The following is a 19,623-nucleotide window of genomic DNA, read 5'->3' on the forward strand; positions in this document are numbered from 1 at the left end:
ATGTTCCATGGCCAAGTGGATATCACTTGGCCATGGAACTTGGCCATATTTCGTAGCCACTGTCATTCGCGCCAGAAACTGAAGTGTGCATGTGAAATGAATAGCTGCATCACCATGCTTTAGCTGCTGCTGTAGAGTGTGCATCTTGTAAGGATAATACCGCAACACCTGACGCATTACTAGCCTTACAGTGGAATACAGCATGTCTACTTCATGAGAAACAGCTGGCACACTTGTGCTACCACACGGAGACTGATTTGATAAATCCACGAGAGCCATAGCCACATCTTCAACACGAGAGGAGTCCACTCGTTTTCGACCCCTACCTGGTTGAACAAAGTGTGTTAGTTGTCTGACAGCACCAGGGGTTTCCCCGATCTCTGCTACCTGGTTGAACACCAAGATGTCCTGTCGCTTCAAATTTCGCAATCATTTTGCAGACAGCGCAAACAGTCATAGGTCCACGCCTTATGATGACACCGAATTCTGTGATAGCCGCAGTTGCATCGTTGCTGTTTTTATAGTACAGCTTCACTAATAGCATCTTTTCCTGCAATGTTGTTGGCATTGCTGCTGTAGTGCAGGAAAACATCTACTGTATGATTTTGAAGAGACTGCTTTGCTTTCATACAATACAGTAGAGCTGAGTAGTGGCGCTGTGGCAATAACTTATGATTATGCAAATAACATAAGTCATTTGCATAATTGTAACTAAGATAATTACATGCCATACAGTAATAAATTTTGTAACTTTTTTTTTTCCAATAACTAGTGAGTACATTTTTTATTGTACCTATTGTCCAACTTTCACTTCAGCATGAGCCTTAGAACTCGCTACAGAGCCCTCTACATAGGGATACTTTAATTTTAACAACCCTATGGGTGCCTCCGTAGCCAGGTGGGCAGAAGCAGCAATGCGTAGCATGCGCTTCTTGATTAGACTGGGGTTCGAGCCCTTGACCACGAAATACGGAGGATGCAGAAAGGTCAGGGAATGACCACTGCATATCCCCGGAGCAAAATGGCCTTAGTTGCTAATGCTCCTAAAAACCAAATAACTAACAAACAAACAAACAACCCTGTTTGTTTGTTTGTTAGTTATTTGGTTTTTAGGAGCATTTTGTGTGTACATATATATATATATATATATATAGAAAAATAGTTATATACTTTTAATTAGTTAAATTAAAAACTTTATTTGGGGACAGCGGTGAAGTAGCCAGAGTGGCACATAAGAAGAAAAAAAAAAACTTAAAAGGAAGAAAAAAAACGCATGTTATTGTACTGCAAAATCTGATGCGTATTTCGTAGCCTTGGTTATTATAGTTGACTTCATTGGTGCCAATCCCTTCACCGTTTATCGTATTCTGTCTTAGTTCTTTATTGTGTTCAATGTTGACATGGCACCTCCGTAGCCAAGTGGGCAGGAGCAGCAGTGCATAGCACACACTTCTTGATTAGACCGGGGTTTGAGCCAGTGATCACCAAATACGGAGGATGCGGAAAGGTCAGGGAATGACCACCGCATATCCTCAGAGCAATATGGCCTTAGCTGCTAATGCTCCTAAAAAAACCCCAACAACAACAACACTGTTGACACTGACAAATCTAAATTCCGCATGATACTTGTTAATGTTTGACTATTTTCATACATCATTATTTTAATTTTCTGATCCAAATCAATAGCTTTCTTTGTGGTAGTGGTTGTTGTTTGGTTTTTAGGAGCATTAGCAACTAAGGCCATATTGCTCCGGGGATATGCGATGGTCATTCCCTGACCTTTCTTCATCCTCTGTATTTGGTGGTCACGGGCTCGAACCCTGGTCTAATTAAGAAGCGTGTGCTACGCACTGCTGCTCCTGCCTACCACTGCCTACCAGGCAGGAGCAGCAGTGCGTAGCGCATTTTCTTGGTAGATTTACTGGTACTACTGTCACTTATTATCTTAGTCGGTGCCACAATAATGGATAGTCACTACCACAAAACAATCTGCAGTTCGACCTTATTGCATTTGTGATAATACCAATAGCTGAAATTCTGTAGGTTTTTACATTATTACGGTGAAATGTGTGTCCCATTCACTGAAATCTTCAGTCATACTGTCAGAATCTTCTCTTCATTCTTATTTTTTAAGCTTTGTAAATTTGTTACTCCATATCTCGCTTGCGCAATATGTGCATGCTGCATTCGTTGTTATTGATTGCTTTTTTTTTTTTTTGCTGTTTTAAATTTTACAATCCTAAAAAAAAAAATTAAAAATTACGTAAGTCGGGGACATACTGTAATTTTGATAACAGTGCATTAAAAAAAAAAAAATCAACCGCATTTATTAGAGTAGTCACTATCTCCTGCCATTGCCAAAGCAGCTTCTAATCTGGGTGGTTTTTCTTTATATATACAGTGACAGAGAAAAAAACTGCATCACTTGTGAATTTTATTTTATTTGTATTGTATTTTACCTTATTATTAATAATTTTACTTTACAGTTCACTCACCCCTATTGGTTTTGTAATTCAGCCCATAATTTTCTTAATTCATCATAACTTTTAGGATATTAAAATTCTTTCACCTTTTACATATCTACTATACTTACTCTTTTAGTCAATGGCACTTTGCGTAATTTTCACCTCCATCTATGCATACTTTATCTAATGTATGCCCATTCCGGTTATTTGGGACACATCGGGACTAGTGCATTTTGGCCTGATTAAGCGGCTGCCCAAATTATCCGAAGTTTCACGTAAATAATTAAAAATACAATGGATCCCCCCCCCCCTCACAATTGGTTCACTGTACAATCAAATCACGTTATGACGAACTCACCATAGTAAAGTACCATTCACTATACGATGTGTAGTAAGCGCCGGTCATTGTGATCATGTTTGTGAATTGAATTTTAATTCTATTAAACAGCGATTCTAATTAGAGAAAATAGGAGGAATATTATCCACAAATTTACCCTTTATTACCTTACTAATTAAAAAATTAAATGATACGTGAAAATCGGAAGAATATACGTGATAATCGGAATAATTAATACGTACTGTAATACGGACATACTAACTAGTTGACATTTCTGTTCACTGACATTTGTGGGTGGAGGTTAAAATTTAAAACAGTAAAAAGATAAGCAATCAATAACAAAGAACACGGCACACACAAATTGCAAGTAACACGATACGCGCAAGTGAGAAGGGAGTAATGAGTTAAAGCTTTAAAAATAGGAATGAAGAGAAGATCTTAAAATAAATTTTTTTATATGATTGAAAATTTCATGGAAATGTAAACACATTTCACCATAATAACCCACAGAATTCCAGCTAATTCAGTAAGATCGAGTTTACTGTCCATTTATGATAGATTTCACTAACAGAAAAGCCCAATAAACAGGTGACTACTAATTGTTTTTATTGTTTTATGGTTGTGACCTCCAGAATTTCGACCGAACCACCTGGTACCGTCGGAGACAATCATAGGGTAATCTCCAGTGCTGCGTTCTCCTGCCCCGATTAAAAACGGCATGCTGTCCCAATTAAGCAAAGTAAACCTGGCTACTTTCTCGATTGGGTTCTGTTTTTTTAAGATTTGCCCCAAATAAACGGCTGCCCCGATTAACTGGAATCCACTGTATATCTATTCATACTTTTGCATCCTTTAATGCTGCTTTGCACTTTTAGGTGCACCTGTCATACCTGACAATTTTTCATCAACTGAAACCTTTTTTTCATCCACTGAAACCTTTTTTGAAATTACATTTAATATATATATATATATATATATATATATATATATATATTTTTTTATTTTATTTTATTTATTTTTTTTTTTTTCCACTCAAAGAAACAATAAAATGACAAGAAAATTAATACATGGCTGGTTTGTTTGCTGCTTTGAACTTAATAGCTAAAACTTGAAATATTTTTACTTTTGGTTTTCTTTAAAATGGTATTTTTAATTGAGCAAGAAGAATAAAATGAAGTACAGCCAGGCCTCGCATAACGCGAGTTCAATTAACGTGTTTTTCAGTTACTGCTATTTGAAAAAATTATACCACTTTTCACTTAACACGATGCAAATTTCCAGTTAACGCAATTTTTTTAATTTTTTATGTGATGATTAAAAAAGATTTGAATGCCGCATTAAACAAACGTTTTGCTGCTGCCCGCCTCAGTGTGTTCCATCAGCCATCGGAAGAAGACATGTTTGTCTCCTGCTAATAAAGTCAATGCAGACTTGCATTTAAAAATTCTAATTTTTAAATGAGCCAGATGAAAATGTTACCAAAGGAGATAACGGTAAAAGAATTAGATGAAATCTTTCGTATCGCAGAGAACCTCAAACAAAAGGTTTGAGTTTCTCTGCGATATTTATTTCGCAGGGGTCCAGAGAAGATTGTTGTCAACTACTGGAAATTGATTGATGAAAAGAGAAAATCAACACTATTCAAATATTTCCGTAACAAATTGTTTCTTCATTGTGTATTTTATTGTCAGAGGTTCCCAAACTTTCTCGGTTCACGGCACCTGTAGTGTCTCAGTAATTTTTTCACGGTGCACCTAGACCAAAAGAAATACCTAACAGTTCCGTTTCTTAAGTAGTTAGGTCCAAACAACTTAAATGTTGAAACTGTGAACTACCTCGAGCTAGTAGTTCGCGCTGTATCCGACAGATGTTGGGTATCGCTGTGTTTCCATCAAATTTAAAACATTACGTGGCGTACGGTTTGGGAACCGCTGTTTTATGCAATAAACATTTAATTCCATAATTATTTTCATTATCTTTTACATGGTATACAGTTAAAAAGGTATTTAAAAGGTATTTTTAAAATTCTTTATGGACATTCCTGAAGGTCAAGGACCAATTATAAATTATAATTTTTCCTATTGATTATTATATTCGATTAACGTGTTTCCGTTTTGCGCGATGTGCTTGGGGGACAAATTAATTGCGTTAATTGAGGTCAGCCTATATTATTTTTTTAACTGCAAACTTGGATATTATCTTATTCTTTATTTTATAGGGCATATCATTATTGTATTTTGGAATTTTCTTATTTCAAGAAAATTTGGTACAAAAGGCTTGATCAAAAGGTAAAGGGATTAATGTCAAAATAAACACACCATTACAGAATTAATAAACTTTATATCCTTTAGAGTCAGTCTCCTTTTGAAGTGATACACTTTATTGCCAGAATTAATGGCCTTTGCTCTATGTAACGAGGGTGGAAAATCATCAAACCATACATTAATAATATCTATGCTTAGTAACTCCATCAGCTGTAGAGAAGTCAAAATAACAAAAAGATCACAGAGAAAAAAAAAAAAAAAAATTGGAGTTTTCAGTGGGTCAACTAATTTTTTCGCGCTCTCTCTCTCTCTCTCTCTCTCTCTCTCTCTCTCTCTCTCGCAGCTTCATTTCCTATGCAACTACCTTCTCTTCAGAAGGTATTAATACCTGTTCAACCAGAATCTTAACATTCTACAACAGGACACTGAGCAGATATTTTGAAGAATAATGAAATTTATAAATCCCTCAAAAGAAGCAAACAAAATAAGATAAATTAGATCAAATAAGAGAACAAAATAAAACCAAAAGTGAAAACTTTTAATAGAAAAGAAAGTTCATTTTTGGTAATGTAAACACTCACAAAGAAGACCTTGTTCACCTGACAATCACAAGGCTGTCAGGTGAACAAGTTCTTGAAGTCTGACTGATATGCTTCCACTGCTCACACTGGGGTGAGCAATGGAAGCATGGCATCTTTCCTTTCCCAAATTCTCACTCTCCCCCACCCACATGTTCTTAAGAACTCCAAATACCTTGTTGGACAAGCTCAGACGCATTTCTAAAAACTGAGGGATATACTGGCAAGCTTCAACATGGCATTCACGTTCCATAGAATCCCCCCCCCCCCAGTACAATCTAAATCCAATCTTCTGATGAAACATACATAGGCCAACTCTTCCCACATCACAACAAAGTTACATTAACCTTTTAGCCAGCCAGGGCTACCTCTGCTTCAAAGAACATTTTTCTTCCAGAAGAAAGGCCTAAGGACAGGAACCCTGTCACCCTGTTTCTTGCTTAGATTGTCATTTCTAAATTTGGGATGGTAAGCAGTTTTATCTGCTTTCCATTCCCATGACATGCCCATGCACTGAGTCAGATTCAGTGATAATTTGGCAATCTGGGAACACAGCAAGGAATTCTTGGACTAGTTCCATTCTCACCTACATTAACTCCATAATATTTTCCCTTAAAGGTAGAGTCTAACCATTCCTTCCCATCTTTAGATGTTCTCATCACTCAAAAACAAATGTTTTTGGAGTATATATACAGAAACTTAGACATCGGTTGATAACTGAATTTTGCAAAGGTAAAGAAAGCCAACCCGAGAATGATGAGAAACGTCAGATAACTTATGCAGAAAATTAGTTTCCCAACACGGCACTGTAGCGGTGCTTGGTCGGTAAACGGACAGTAGGTGTTATCGGTCTGGAGCAAAGTCGAGAATGATATATTGATTGACAGGTAGGCGTGGCAAATGATGTGCTGATTGGTGCGCAAAGACAACACACGATAACATCTGTTTAGTATCACTTTAGTAACACTCGGCACTAATGATAACTTGTCCTAATGAACACTTTCCATAATGGTGAAAAAAGGTCAGGTTACCTAACCTTTTTTCTTTAGAATCATGGGTGGACTAGCGCATAAATTGTTTATTAACAAAATATTAATTTTTTTTTTTTAAAGACACTCGTGCAGATAAACATTTATCACAACGTCAATAGCTATTCACTATATATATATAAAGTATAATTTAATGAAGAAGCTAATTAATCATGGAGGGTGGAATGTTACTGTATGAAAAAGAAGATAACATTGATTACGGATCAGGGACACTGCATTAGCAAAACGTACCCTACAGCATTAATTTGTGTATATATATATAAAGTACATTTTATGTAGAAAGTGTGAAGAAGAAGAATTTGGTTTAAACCTATTGAATTTACGGCATACACTGCGAGCTAAGGAATGTGGCGATATATGGTATGAAAAAGAAGAAATAGAGAGGAAATTAAAAATAAGATGTGAAAAGGTGACCAAAATAAGATTACATTGCAGTGTTTTTCAAAATTTCAGTGTCATCATCATCAGAGGTCATCCACCGAAATTATGAGAAAGACAGCAATGTTCTTGCTTCTGTTTAAGACATGTTCTGTATGCTATGGTACACGTGTGCTGTACCATAGGATACCATAGCCACGTGTTTAGAATGAAATTTTTTAAAAGTTTAAGATTTGTAGTAAGAATAAGGTCTAATTGATTGTGCCAATAAATGTATTGCATACAGATCATGGATGACCTTACAGAAGCAAGTAAAAAGAATTAAAAACTAAGGTAATGAATAGCGGAATAGGCAGGAAGAAAGGGACTTACCATTACCTTGTAAAACTGACCAAATGACCAAGATGGTGGCATGCCAGTATATTTATGTGTTGGCTAGGTATGCTAGAGGCTTCTAGCATTAGAAGATGGTGTGGGAAAAAAAAAAAAAAAAAAAAAAAAAATTATGGTATGGTGTCTGTATAAATTGAAATGAAATATGTAGTAATGAACGCTGTTAAATACATGGTGCCCAAACTGTCCAGGATAGTAGTTGAGAGATATAATAGCATACAAAGCAGCTAAACTTTAAGGCGAAAAATAGATTGGGTAAAGTAAGCACCAGGGTACTTTGCATAATATATATATAAATATATATATATATAAAAAGAATCTTTCTTTTCCTATTATTTCCTAACCTAACATTTAAGGTCAGGTCACGAAATATAACAAAACCTTTTCCTTTTTTTTCGTAACCAAACCTAAATCAACAATATAGTAAAAACACTCGTTAACTCCAAAACTCTGCTTTTAATAATGAGAAAAAAACATAATGAAGAACACAAAAATGAACAGAACGAAACTTTTATTAATTTAGTTTTCATCAAAAAATTAATCAACATTTTATTTTCCTTCCAAATTTCTTCCATCTTTAAAAGAGTCATCGTTACTATTACCTGTTTACCGTTCATCACAAAACTATTATGCACCATTCTTTACTCATAAATACACATTATAATGCCAACCAATGACTACATAGTAGCTTGTCATCTGTCATGCCCACCACCAATCATTTCATCATTTGCCATGCCTACCCGTCAATCAATATATTCTTCTCAATTTCGGTTCCAGACCGGTAACACCTATTGTGTTTACCGAGCAAACATCGCTAGAGTCCGTTGTGAGGAAACTAGTTTTCCGCATAAGTTATCTGACTTTTCTTGTCGTTTTCGTGTTGGCTTTCTTTACCTTAGCCCTGAATTTCAAATCTAACTGCCTGAGAGAGGATAGTGAAAGGGCCTTATGTTGAGGACCATCAGAACTTGCCCAAGGTCAACAAAAAGAATCCTAAGTAATCACAATGCCTCTCCTCTTTCCAATTTCAGAGATCTCTAAATCCTGCATCCCTCCTCCCTGTCTGGAGGAATGTCTCCAAACCTTCCCCCTTCACCTTTTCTCACCCAAGGAATAGGGGAGAGAGAGAGAGAGAGAGAGAGAGAGAGAGAGAGAGAGAGAGAGAGAGAGAGAGAGAGAAAAAAGCAAGATAGTCCAGAACCATATCACCAGAGTACTTTTCTAAGATCTCCCCCACCATATAATCCCAGATGGATGCCTCTCTTTACTATGTGGATTGCCAATATGGGTTAGCCTATATTGGGCAGCTCTATGCTCCGTAGCCAAGTGGTCAGGAGCGGGAGTGAGGTAGCACACGCTCCTTGAGTAGACTGGGGTTCAAGTCCCTGACTGTTAAATATAGTCAATCTGCCAAGCCGCACTTGACCAGCATGGCAGATTATGGTCCATTTTCCCTGAATATGAATTGTTGAGGAGGCTTCCATCCTGCAGTGGGTTGATAATGGCTGCAGTTTACCTTTATCAGTGCTGTGGTTCAAGCATGCATGATTCAAAATGCTGGCTAGACTGCCTGATGTAGAACACAGACAACACCACAAACCAAGGTGTTGGCAACCTCAGGATAGGAGGAACCTCTTTCTAGCAGGGGGACAACCATTAATCTGCAACCAGCTGAAGGGAGGGTCCCAGCTTAGAGGCCGACTCTTTCCAGAGCCAACTGAAGGAGGAGCTGGCTGGTGTCACCTAGAGCTTACAATACTGGGATCCTGGTCATTTTTTTTCCGGTATTGAAATACCGGTATTGATACAAAAAAATGCTACTTTATCGGTACTAATTTAAAAAAAATAATTGTTTATAATTTAATCACAAAGGTTATAATCACCTTTATGTGATTTAACCTTTATGACGTCGTTATCTCTACCAGCAAATGTTCGATAAATCATCGATAAGACACTATGCAATACTGCAACCTGTCCACAATTCTCAGACAACTTCAAGTCTGACCATATTGTAACTCCCAAGTCCTGTTTCTCCACTACTGACTTTAGTTCAACTCCACCAAGTGTATAAGTTATTTTGAGGTTGCTGTTCCCCAGGTATAAGACCTTGCATTTTGCTGAATTAAAGCATAGCTGCCACTTTTCTGACCATTCCAGAAGTCTATCTAGGTCACTCTAAAGAAGCTCTGCTTGGTGGCAATCACCCTCCATCCCTTCATAGATGTCATTTAAGATGATCAAAAACAACTGTGGTCCCAATACTGATCCTTGGGGAACCTCACTTCTTACATTAACCCAATCTGAGGAATAACCATTTATCACAACCCTCTGCCTAGTGCCTTCAAGCCATTGTGCTACCCATCTAAGGATTTTCCCTATGATTCCAGCCTGCTTCAACTTATAAAGTAACCATTCATGTGGGACTGAGTCAAAAGCTTTGCTGAAATCTAAATAAACAATGTCGAAATTATTCCCTAAATCCAGCTCGTGAGTGACCCTTTCGAAATAGCGAACCAGATTTGTTAAACATGATTTTCCCTTTACAAAACCATGCTGTGTATCCCACAGAATTCCATTTCCATCTAAATGATCCTGAATTCCACCCTTGATCATTGCCTCCATGATTTTCCCTACTACTGAAGTTAGACTGGCCAGTCGGTAATTTCCTGTTACACTCCTAGAACCACCTTTATGTTTCAATTTACACCAATCCAATGGAATCTCTCCTGAGTCCAGTGATGCTATCATAACTAGCCTTAATGGTTCAATGCACTCACTTGCCACCTCAGTTAATATTATAGGGTATGTTCCATCAACCACAGGAGCCTTACTCACCTGTAGGTGCAAAAGTTCTCATTAAATAATCATTTGAAATTTCAGCATCATTAATTACATTTTTTTCAACTTCACTTCCATAATATTAGTAACGGCCGCATGGTGCAAGAAAGCCTATGGCTTATGCTGCACCAGCCAAAAAAAAAAAAAAAATCCGAACAAAACAATGATAAAAACAAAAAATAAATAAATAGATAGATAAATAAATAAAATAAAAAATAAAAAATAAATAAAAAGGAAATTAAACCTATCATCCTATGCGCTTCCCTTACCCGAAAGTACTATCCAGATGACCTTTGAATTTCCCCAAACTGTCGGCCTCTACCACCCATGAAGGCAACTTATTCCAGTAATTTATAACTCGCTGGCTAAAATAAAACTTCCTGCAGTCCAATCTAAACATTTCCTCCCGTAACTTGAATTTATGTCCCCTAGTTCTAGCATCATTTATAATCTTGAAAATTTTGTCCTCATTCATTTTACTGATGCCTCTCAGAGCCTTAAACACCTCAATCAAATCTCCTCTAAGGTGTCTAGTTTCCAAACTCTGCAACCCACATATTCGAAGTCTTTCTTCATAAGGACGCCCTTTTGCCGATCTCACCAGGCGCGTTACCCTTCTTTGCACCCTTTCAAGAAGCTCGATGTCTTTCTTTAGGTGCAGTCTCCATACTTGAACACAGTATTCCAAGTGTTGTCTAACATAAGCCTTATATAATGGGATTACCACGTCCCTATCTCTACTTGCAAAAGTTCGATAGATCATCGATAGGACACCATGGGCCCTCCTTGCAACCTGTTTACATTGCTCAGAGAATTTCGTGTCTGACCGTATCGTAACACCCAAGTCCCTTTCCTCCAGTACTGGGTTTAGTTGAACTCCACCAAGTGAATAAGTTTTTTTGGGATTACTGTTTCCCAGGTGTAATACCTTACACTTTGTTGGATTAAAGCACAGCTGCCATTTTTCTGACCATTCTTGAAGTCTATCTAGGTCTCTCTGAAGAAGCTCAGCTTGACAGTGATCATTAACTACTCTACCAATTTTAACATCATCTGCAAATTTAGACATCACGCCCTCTATCCCTTCATCAATGTCATTTATGAAAATTAAAAACAGTGGTCCTAATGCTGATCCTTGGGGAACCCCACTTCTTACATCAATCCAATCTGAGGAATAGCCATTTATCACAACCCTCTGCCTCCTGCCCTGAAGCCATCCTTCTATCCACCTAAGGATTTTCCCAGTGATTCCAACCTGTTCCAGCTTATAAAGCAACCGCTCATGTGGGACTGAGTCAAAAGCTTTGCTGAAATCTAAATAAACAATGTCGAAATTATTCCCTAAATCCAGCTCGTGAGTGACCCTTTCGAAATAGCGAACCAGATTTTTTAAACATGATTTTCCCTTTACAAAACCATGCTGAGAATCCTTGAGAATTTCAATTCGATCCAAATGATCCTGAATTCCACCCTTGATCATTGCCGCCATGATTTTCCCTACTACTGAAGTCAGACTGACAGGTCGATAATTTCCAACTTCACTTTTACAGCCACCCTTATGTATGGGAGATACATTTGCACTTTTCCAATCTAAGGGAATCTCCCCAGAGTCTAGTGATGCTCGCATAATTAGCCTCAATGGTTCAATGCACTCGCTTGCCGCCTCTCTTAAGATTATAGGGTATATTCCATCAACTCCAGGAGCCTTACTGGTCTGTAAAGCCTTACTGGTCGAAAGTTTTTTCATTAAATAATCTTGCAAAATTTCAATATCATTAATTACATATTTTTTAACTTTTTCTGTGGCTCTATTACACACCACCTTGTAGCTGTTATAGGCTTCAGTACTTTTTATTGCTCTGTAACCTTTCCATGCCACCTTTTTCTGCTCAAGTAATGCGGCAACTTCACTATTCATACAACTTGGAACCCTTCTCGTGGAGTATTTTTTTAATGGTATATATGCATTCAAGGCATCTGTGATTAATGTTTTAAAAGCGTACCACAGTTCAATTGTATTCATTCTCTGCGCGATATCTACCCAGTTAATAGAGGCCATGTAGTACCTTAAGGCATAGTAATTTCCTTTTCTGAAATTAAAACCCATTCCTTTGCCTTTTACTTCTGCTACCTCTCTCGTCATCATCCACCGTAGAACTCCGTGATCACTTCCTGCTACTGGTTCCTCTACTGTCAGCCCTGTTATGTCATCTGATTCATGTGTGATGATGAGGTCTAGGATATTCTTTTCTCTAGTACTTTCCCTGACATGTTGATACAAATAACAGTCATCTAGTTGATTTAAAAATTTTGTTCCCCATGTCGAGTTTCCTTCCCATTTACTCCAATCAATTAGAGGCAAATTGAAATCACCCATAATAAGGCATTGACGCTTACTTGCCCATTCCATTTGCATGTAGAGGCTTTTGTCATAATCTTCACAATCACCTGGTCTGTAGATTACTCCTACTCGCATTATACCTTTGTTTCCAACTATCTCACACCATACAGACTCTATACTAGCATGTGAAATGTCTGAATCCGGGAAAGCTATCGTCGCACTCAGGCTGCTTCTGATAAGAAGCATTACCCCACCACCCCTTCTATCTAACCTATCCTTCCTAAATACATTATACAAGCCATACTGAAACTCATCATCCCCAATTTCTGGGTGGCACCACGTCTCTGTAAGCCCTATTATGTTCGCATTACTTGTTTTAACCAGCAGTTCGAATTCGCTCATTTTATTGACAACACTTCTAACGTTACTGTATAAGCAATTAAGATTTACTGTTCTTGTATATTTAACAACCCTAACACAACCCTTGAAGTTTTTTAGGCTCTCTTCCCTGATATTAGCTACCCGGTCACGTGAAACATCTTTGCCCCCAGAACATCTAGAATATCTCTGACACAAAGAGTTTATGTAAATATCGATGCATAGTAACTGTTCAGTTCATCTGCAACTTCAGCTGTGGTATCTAATACTGTCCCACGTCCATTACATAAGGGTCCAATCTGATTTGTCCTTCTGTTCTTTGGCCCCCCCTCCTTTCACACAGTGCCAGTTCAAACCCCAAACCCAGGATATACTCCCTCAACTAGGCCCTAGGATTTATCCCTTAGTACTGGAGTCCCCAAGAGCCAATCAATACCCAGTTCCTGGGTATTGATTGGCATCAATTGCCCAGGAATTGATTGGTATCAATTCCTGGGCAACGTAGAAATCAGTTAACTTGCAAACCACATGTAAGTCTGTCTGGATTGTAACCTGTAAACCTAATATCAGGATTACAAGGTTGGCCAGGTAAACTTTGTATTTCATAAATTATATTTTACCAGCAGGGCATTCTTGTGTGTTTTTTTACACTAGTCCTCAATTTGTAAATTATGAGTTAATTTTTATTAATTTTTAGTTGTTTAGTACATTTTTACCTCTTCCCTTTTGTTTTTACTCTAGCCCAGAAGGATGTAATGTGGCCTTCAAAACTTTGGCTACGTACATTTAATTATCACTCTTCTTTAATTTTATAAGTACTGTATTTTCTCTCTCCCTCTCAACCTGTAGTTGATAAATTTCAAATAAAAATGAAAAGCAAAATACTGATTACAAGAGCACCCTTATAGTCCCATGTAAGTTAAATGCATATGGTAAAGAACTAAAAAGAATAAGAAAAAAAATTAAGTGTGGGCATAAACCCATCAACAGGATAGAAAATTACTTCAAGAATCACAATGAACTTTTAAGAGAAACATTATAACTACTTGTATTTGCAAATGTGAAAAAATATACTTATCAGAAACGGAGAAAACTGGAAACAAGATCAAAGTAATGTTTTACAAGCCAAAAAATTCAAAGAAAAGTCAGAAATTGTATCCACTACATATACATCCACAGCAGTGATCTTATTTTAAAATCATTGCTATGAATGAGAATGCATATAAATTAATATAAAAGAAGCCTATAGAGGCTTATAGCATTTCAAAATATAAAAAAATGCTCCATTAAATAAAATAATGGCAGAAATACTGATGATAATTTATTAAAATGAATCAAAAAGAATTAATCATTGAAAAAACCATTTAAACATAAATTAACTTTTATATTTAAACGTCTTCCAATACTTGTACATTTTTATTTCTGCAATATGATTATCAGTATTCAAAATTTTTTGTGATTCTTTCTCATATTAGCAGAAAAGAGAAATAATAAACATATACTCTGAGTTCAGCTATTTCTACTATAGCTTTTTTTTTTAGAATATGAATTTAACTTTTAAATTCATCATTATATAATTTCTGTATGGACTATTTTCCTCTCAATATTACATCTGTAATTTTGAGAGGAAAACAGTCCACACAGAAACTGAGAAGGCTTGAGAGCCACACACCTTTAATAAGATTTACTTTTCAGATTGAGTCACATTTCAAAATCATACCAGAAAATGCTCATTAATAATAAAGTTGCATATCATGAAAATATTGTATTTTATACAATACCAGTCTATACAATGGCAGGAAAAATTTGAGGGAGAAATCATGCATTTTCCAATAAAGAATGAACAGAGGCACTAATTGTTTCTAGGAATTTTTGGCATTTTCCTAAGGCAAAACACAGTTGTTTATGCATTTTTATATGAATAAAAGTTAGAAAGTGTGCAAATTTCTTTAAAATTGACAACTGGTATTTTTGATTTTTTTTTTATATCAAATTTTTATGAATTTTCAAGTCTATTTCTCTGGGAGTCACAGTTCAAGTGCCAAAGAACCATGGCTGGGCTACATGTGGTGTGGATAATATATAAGGTAATATGAAAGTCAATAATATGATTATGTTTTTCTGGCATTCCCTTGACTTTTGTCACTAAACTCAGATATTAAAGTATGGATTCATTTGATCCATGTAATTATATTATACATGATTTTTTTTTTTTTTTTTTTTTTTACAGGAAGAGGAATCTAGCCAGAATTTCATTTCTGGCAAATAATCTTAGGAAAATTAATATTTTGGGTTTAATACCCAAAATTTTAATTTTACACAGTTGCTATTTTTATCCCAAGTTCATATAGAAAAATATAATATTAATTAATTATTAAAATGATCAGTTAACCCTGTTTTGAGCAGGAACAAATTGTATAGTATTAAATTACATTGCTAACCTGAGCATTCCATACCAGTCCTGTGGTATGAAAATGTTTCACATAGGCCCCAAGCTCATTTAGGACTTGTAACCAAGCTCTCACCCACTCTAAATGCTTTGCATCCCTAAATTAGAAATTATCAATTGAGATTTATCCTATCATTCAAACATGTCAAATGTAAAAATTTATGAAATACCATCATACAAATATCTAGAAAAATTAACATAATCATAACACCAATGTTTAAATTCAGTAACACAGGCAATTATTGGCAATAAAATAAAAAAACATTCAAACTTAATAATTTTTTTATTTAACTTAATGAAGGCATCAAAATGAAATCTGTCCCACAGAGGAACCTCCTGCTATTCCTTTGCTCTTCAGTACAGTACTTTTCATGAACACTGTCAAGGCAAATCAGTAACAATAAACTCCATTTAAATTCAGAAAAAAAAATTCAGAACAGTGGCACAAACAACTTAATAGATTCTTTAAAGATACCGAATTTAAAATTGTGGCCAGGCCAATACGGAAATTACACACTATACTGAACAATCGCTCAGTTCTGTCTGCGTTCGCAACACAAATTAATGATCAGGTATACATTTCTTGCGGTGATTGCGACTCATCTTAACAAAGGCTCGACGCGATTTTCTCTGAATATTCGTGTAAATCAACATGAAGCCTCAGTTCGTGCTTCTCGTTCAGCAGCATCAGAATTAGCCTTTCATGCCATTAACGAAAAACATACTTTTTTATTTAACGAGTCCAAAATACTTAATGTTCAACGTAATTATACACGACTATTAATTGCAGAAACCGTAGAAATTAAATTACACGAGAATTCTGTTAATGTTCGACGGCCATATTTGATCTCCGATGCATGGACCTTTACGCGCATGCGCGAAGACAAATAATCACTATTTAAGTTTCAACCCTATTCGGCAATTTTCATTCCTGTGATCATGACATACTGTCTAAAAGCGTTGTCAGCTTCAGGAAGGAAAATCGTTTCGAATATTTTCGTTAGATTCTTTTTAATTGCATTAAATTTATTTGAATTGTGTTAAATTGGTTTTTAATTATTTATTTTTTACTCTAATGTAAGTTTTCGATTTTTTCGTTTTAATTTCTGGAGAGTATCATATGGAAGTGTTCTATGTACTATATTGAGGTAAACTCCTCTTATTATTTTACAAAGTTACTTATTTATGGACAAATTCAATGAAAAGTTGGGTGAAACACACGCAGTTGCTCTTGACATCTCCAATGATTTTGTTCGTGTTTGGCATAAAGGTCTTCTAAATAAGGTTCCATCCTATGGTTTGCCAGCTGTTTTTTTGTAATTGAGTATCCAATTTTCACTCTGACTGCACACTGGTTAATAGTAGACAGCTCTGTCTTCTAACTTCTCCACTAATGCTGGTGTTGCCCAAGAGTCAGTTCTTTCTCCCACTCTTTTCCTCTTGTATATTAATGACCTTCTTCCACTGACTGGAAATCCTATCCATAGTTTTGCTGACGATAGCACATTGCATTCCACCTTCCAGTTTGAGAAATCCTTCCAGTTTGAGAAATCTTGCCCTGCTCAAACAGCTTCAATGTCTGGAGTATCCACTACCATTTCCTTAAATGCTGATCTCCAGTAGGGCAAAGATAACTTAATTTCAATCCTTCTAAAACTCAGTCCTGTCTTATATCTTGCAAAAAGGATTCTTCTGCTCCTATGTTTATCTTTGATGATGCTCTGATTTCTAGGCAAGATCTTGGGGATTACCCTGACTTCTAATCTCTTCTGGCATAAAGCACATTACAAATATTGCTTCCTCTGCATCTAAAAATTTGGTTTTCTCTTTTTCTTTTGGCGTTACTTTTCTTCCAAACTGTTGTTGACTCTGTTTAAATCGCAAATCCGGCCTACCACGTAATATTGTTCCCACATCTGGGGTGGTGCCTCCAAAACCTCTCTCAGGCTTCTAGAGTCCATTCAAAAGAGGGCAGGTAGGTTAATGTCTCATCTCTAACAAAAAAAAAAAAAAAAAAAAAAAACACCCAAATTATGATATTAGACCCACCAGTAAATGATTACATCTACCCATATATTTATTGTGTCTGAACCCAACTAACTCAGCCACGGAGTGAAAAAAGTCCATTAAAATTTTTCATCAATGGATTTGAAACCGGGCTTTTACCACCCAGTGTTGGGAGGACAGTGACAATACCACTGTGCTACTGTGCAATAGTCTCATCTTTAACAGTCTCCACTCTGTCTCATAGAACTTTGTATAGATACTTCCACTGGCACTGTTCTGAATTTGCTTCTATAATTCCCGCTCTCTCTTTCAAAGCAGTCCGAACACATGCTGCAACCAGTGTCAACATCCTTTTACTGTCCAAATTCAAACTCACAGAACCAACTTTTCTTCTTCCTCGTTTATTCATTCAAATGCAATTTTCTAGAACAACCTTTCTTCTTACGTATTTCCTGAAAATTACAATGAACATTGTCAACAAGTATCATCTTTCAACTTTTCAATCCATGCACGGTACTAAGTACTATTAGGTTTTTTTTAAAAAAAAAAAGTACCTGTACATAACAATGGTCCTTGAGAATGAAAAAAAAAAAAAATTAGTATGGAAAACATTTATTTAACATGGTATACTGTAAGATAGTAAACTAATTATAAGGAATTGTGGGAGATGTGGTTTTTTTTTCTTTGGCAATTCTTTATTTTTTATTTAACGTGATTTTACTATATTGTTTATTATTAGTCATATTTTGTAGTTTACAATAATATACCTATGTAAATCTAAGCAGACGGCCATTATAGAATTTTTAGTGCGAACCCCCTCGAACACTTTTGCAAACCCCCAGGGGTTCGCGAACCACCGGTTGGGAACCGCTGGACTAGAATCATGCCTCACACAAGAGCTGAAAAGCAAAAAGCTCAAAGTAGCAGGAATGCTTCGACTTAACAGACAATGAAGTAGCTTATTATAGCTACTTCATTGTGCTAACTGTGGCCTTTTTGCCAAGTTCTGTTGTAGGATATAAAACAGTCAAAGGGGATGCCTTTGCATGCTTTTGTTGTAGAATGTGAGAATCTTAGGCATCAAATCAGTCTGATGGGCTTACATCAAGGATTGAGGAATAGGATTGATACTCTTGAATAAATCAATGAGGGACCCTTCAAGCAATCAGCTGTCCAGCACAAAGCTGGAGACTACGCAACACATGACATGAGCCTCCACTACAGGATGCTCTGATCCCATAAAAAGGTAGCTGTTGTCAGTGACTACTGTGGGGATATGGAAAATGTTTTGCAAAATGGATAAGTGGACCAGAGAATGTCTGCTTGTGTGTGTGGGGGGGGGGGGTGAAGTTGATGGCACTGTAGAGACAATATCACCTTTTATCACCAGGGTGATAAAAGGTGATATTGTCAAACACGTTTGTACTGATGACAATTAGGAGTAAGAGAAGGATTTACTTAACAAGTACAAAACAGGGTAAAGTTGAAAAAAGGTCGCAAGTTAGGATTAAATTTGAATGTATCTGCAATTCTGCCAGGACATGATAGGGGGAGTACATGATGAGAGCCTTGTCAATCTATTCAGCCCTGGAGAGACTGTGCAAGGTTCATGGGACACAATTTCCTGCGTTAACAGGAAAGCCTTTTTTTTTTTTTTTTTTTTTTTACAGGAAAGAGATACATTTCAATTTTTTTTTTTTTTTATGAAAACCCCAAACACGAAAGGTATCAAAACCTATAGTACTCAGTACCGTGCATGGGTTGAAGGAGAAGTATGGGGGGGAGGGGGATACCGGAAAACTTTGCTCTAGAGACTAAACATGGGTTTCACCACTTCAAGCCTCCAATAAGCAAAGTGGTGGTATTTCGTGATGCTGTCGAAACAGTGATAGGTCAGTCGGAAAACTACTAGCTTGGGGTGGGGGATACACAGATTAACCGATTAATAGCAGCCAGAGGAAGAGGTGCAAGTGATTCTAGCATTGCTTCTACTGGAGCAAGCAGCAGACTGGGGAGCAAGTTGTTGGGAATTTCAAGCCTGCCTGGGGTCCTCATGGAAAAAGCATATGGACTGTGTTACAGTTACTAAAAGTAAAAACAGGTGCATGTATACTTACGTGTACACTAATGCTAGGAGCAAAGTGAA

At 36.6% G+C, this 19,623-nt stretch overlaps 1 protein-coding gene across 8 annotated transcripts in view; it reads right to left on the minus strand.

The window, feature by feature from the left end:
* Positions 1 to 19,623, minus strand: part of capt (adenylyl cyclase-associated protein 1) — a 286,557-nt gene that overhangs the window by 24,584 nt on the left and 242,350 nt on the right. For all 8 annotated transcript variants that reach the window (XM_090389169.1, XM_090389168.1, XM_090389173.1 and 5 more), the window contains one exon: positions 15,463 to 15,568. In XM_090389169.1, coding sequence (XP_090245295.1) covers positions 15,463 to 15,568 — 106 coding nt within the window. The remainder of the gene's footprint in view (positions 1 to 15,462; positions 15,569 to 19,623) is intronic.

This window comes from Mastigoproctus giganteus, chromosome 14, assembly GCF_048544385.1.
Source record: "Mastigoproctus giganteus isolate SK-2022 chromosome 14, ASM4854438v1, whole genome shotgun sequence".
Taxonomy (NCBI): domain Eukaryota; kingdom Metazoa; phylum Arthropoda; class Arachnida; order Uropygi; family Thelyphonidae; genus Mastigoproctus; species Mastigoproctus giganteus.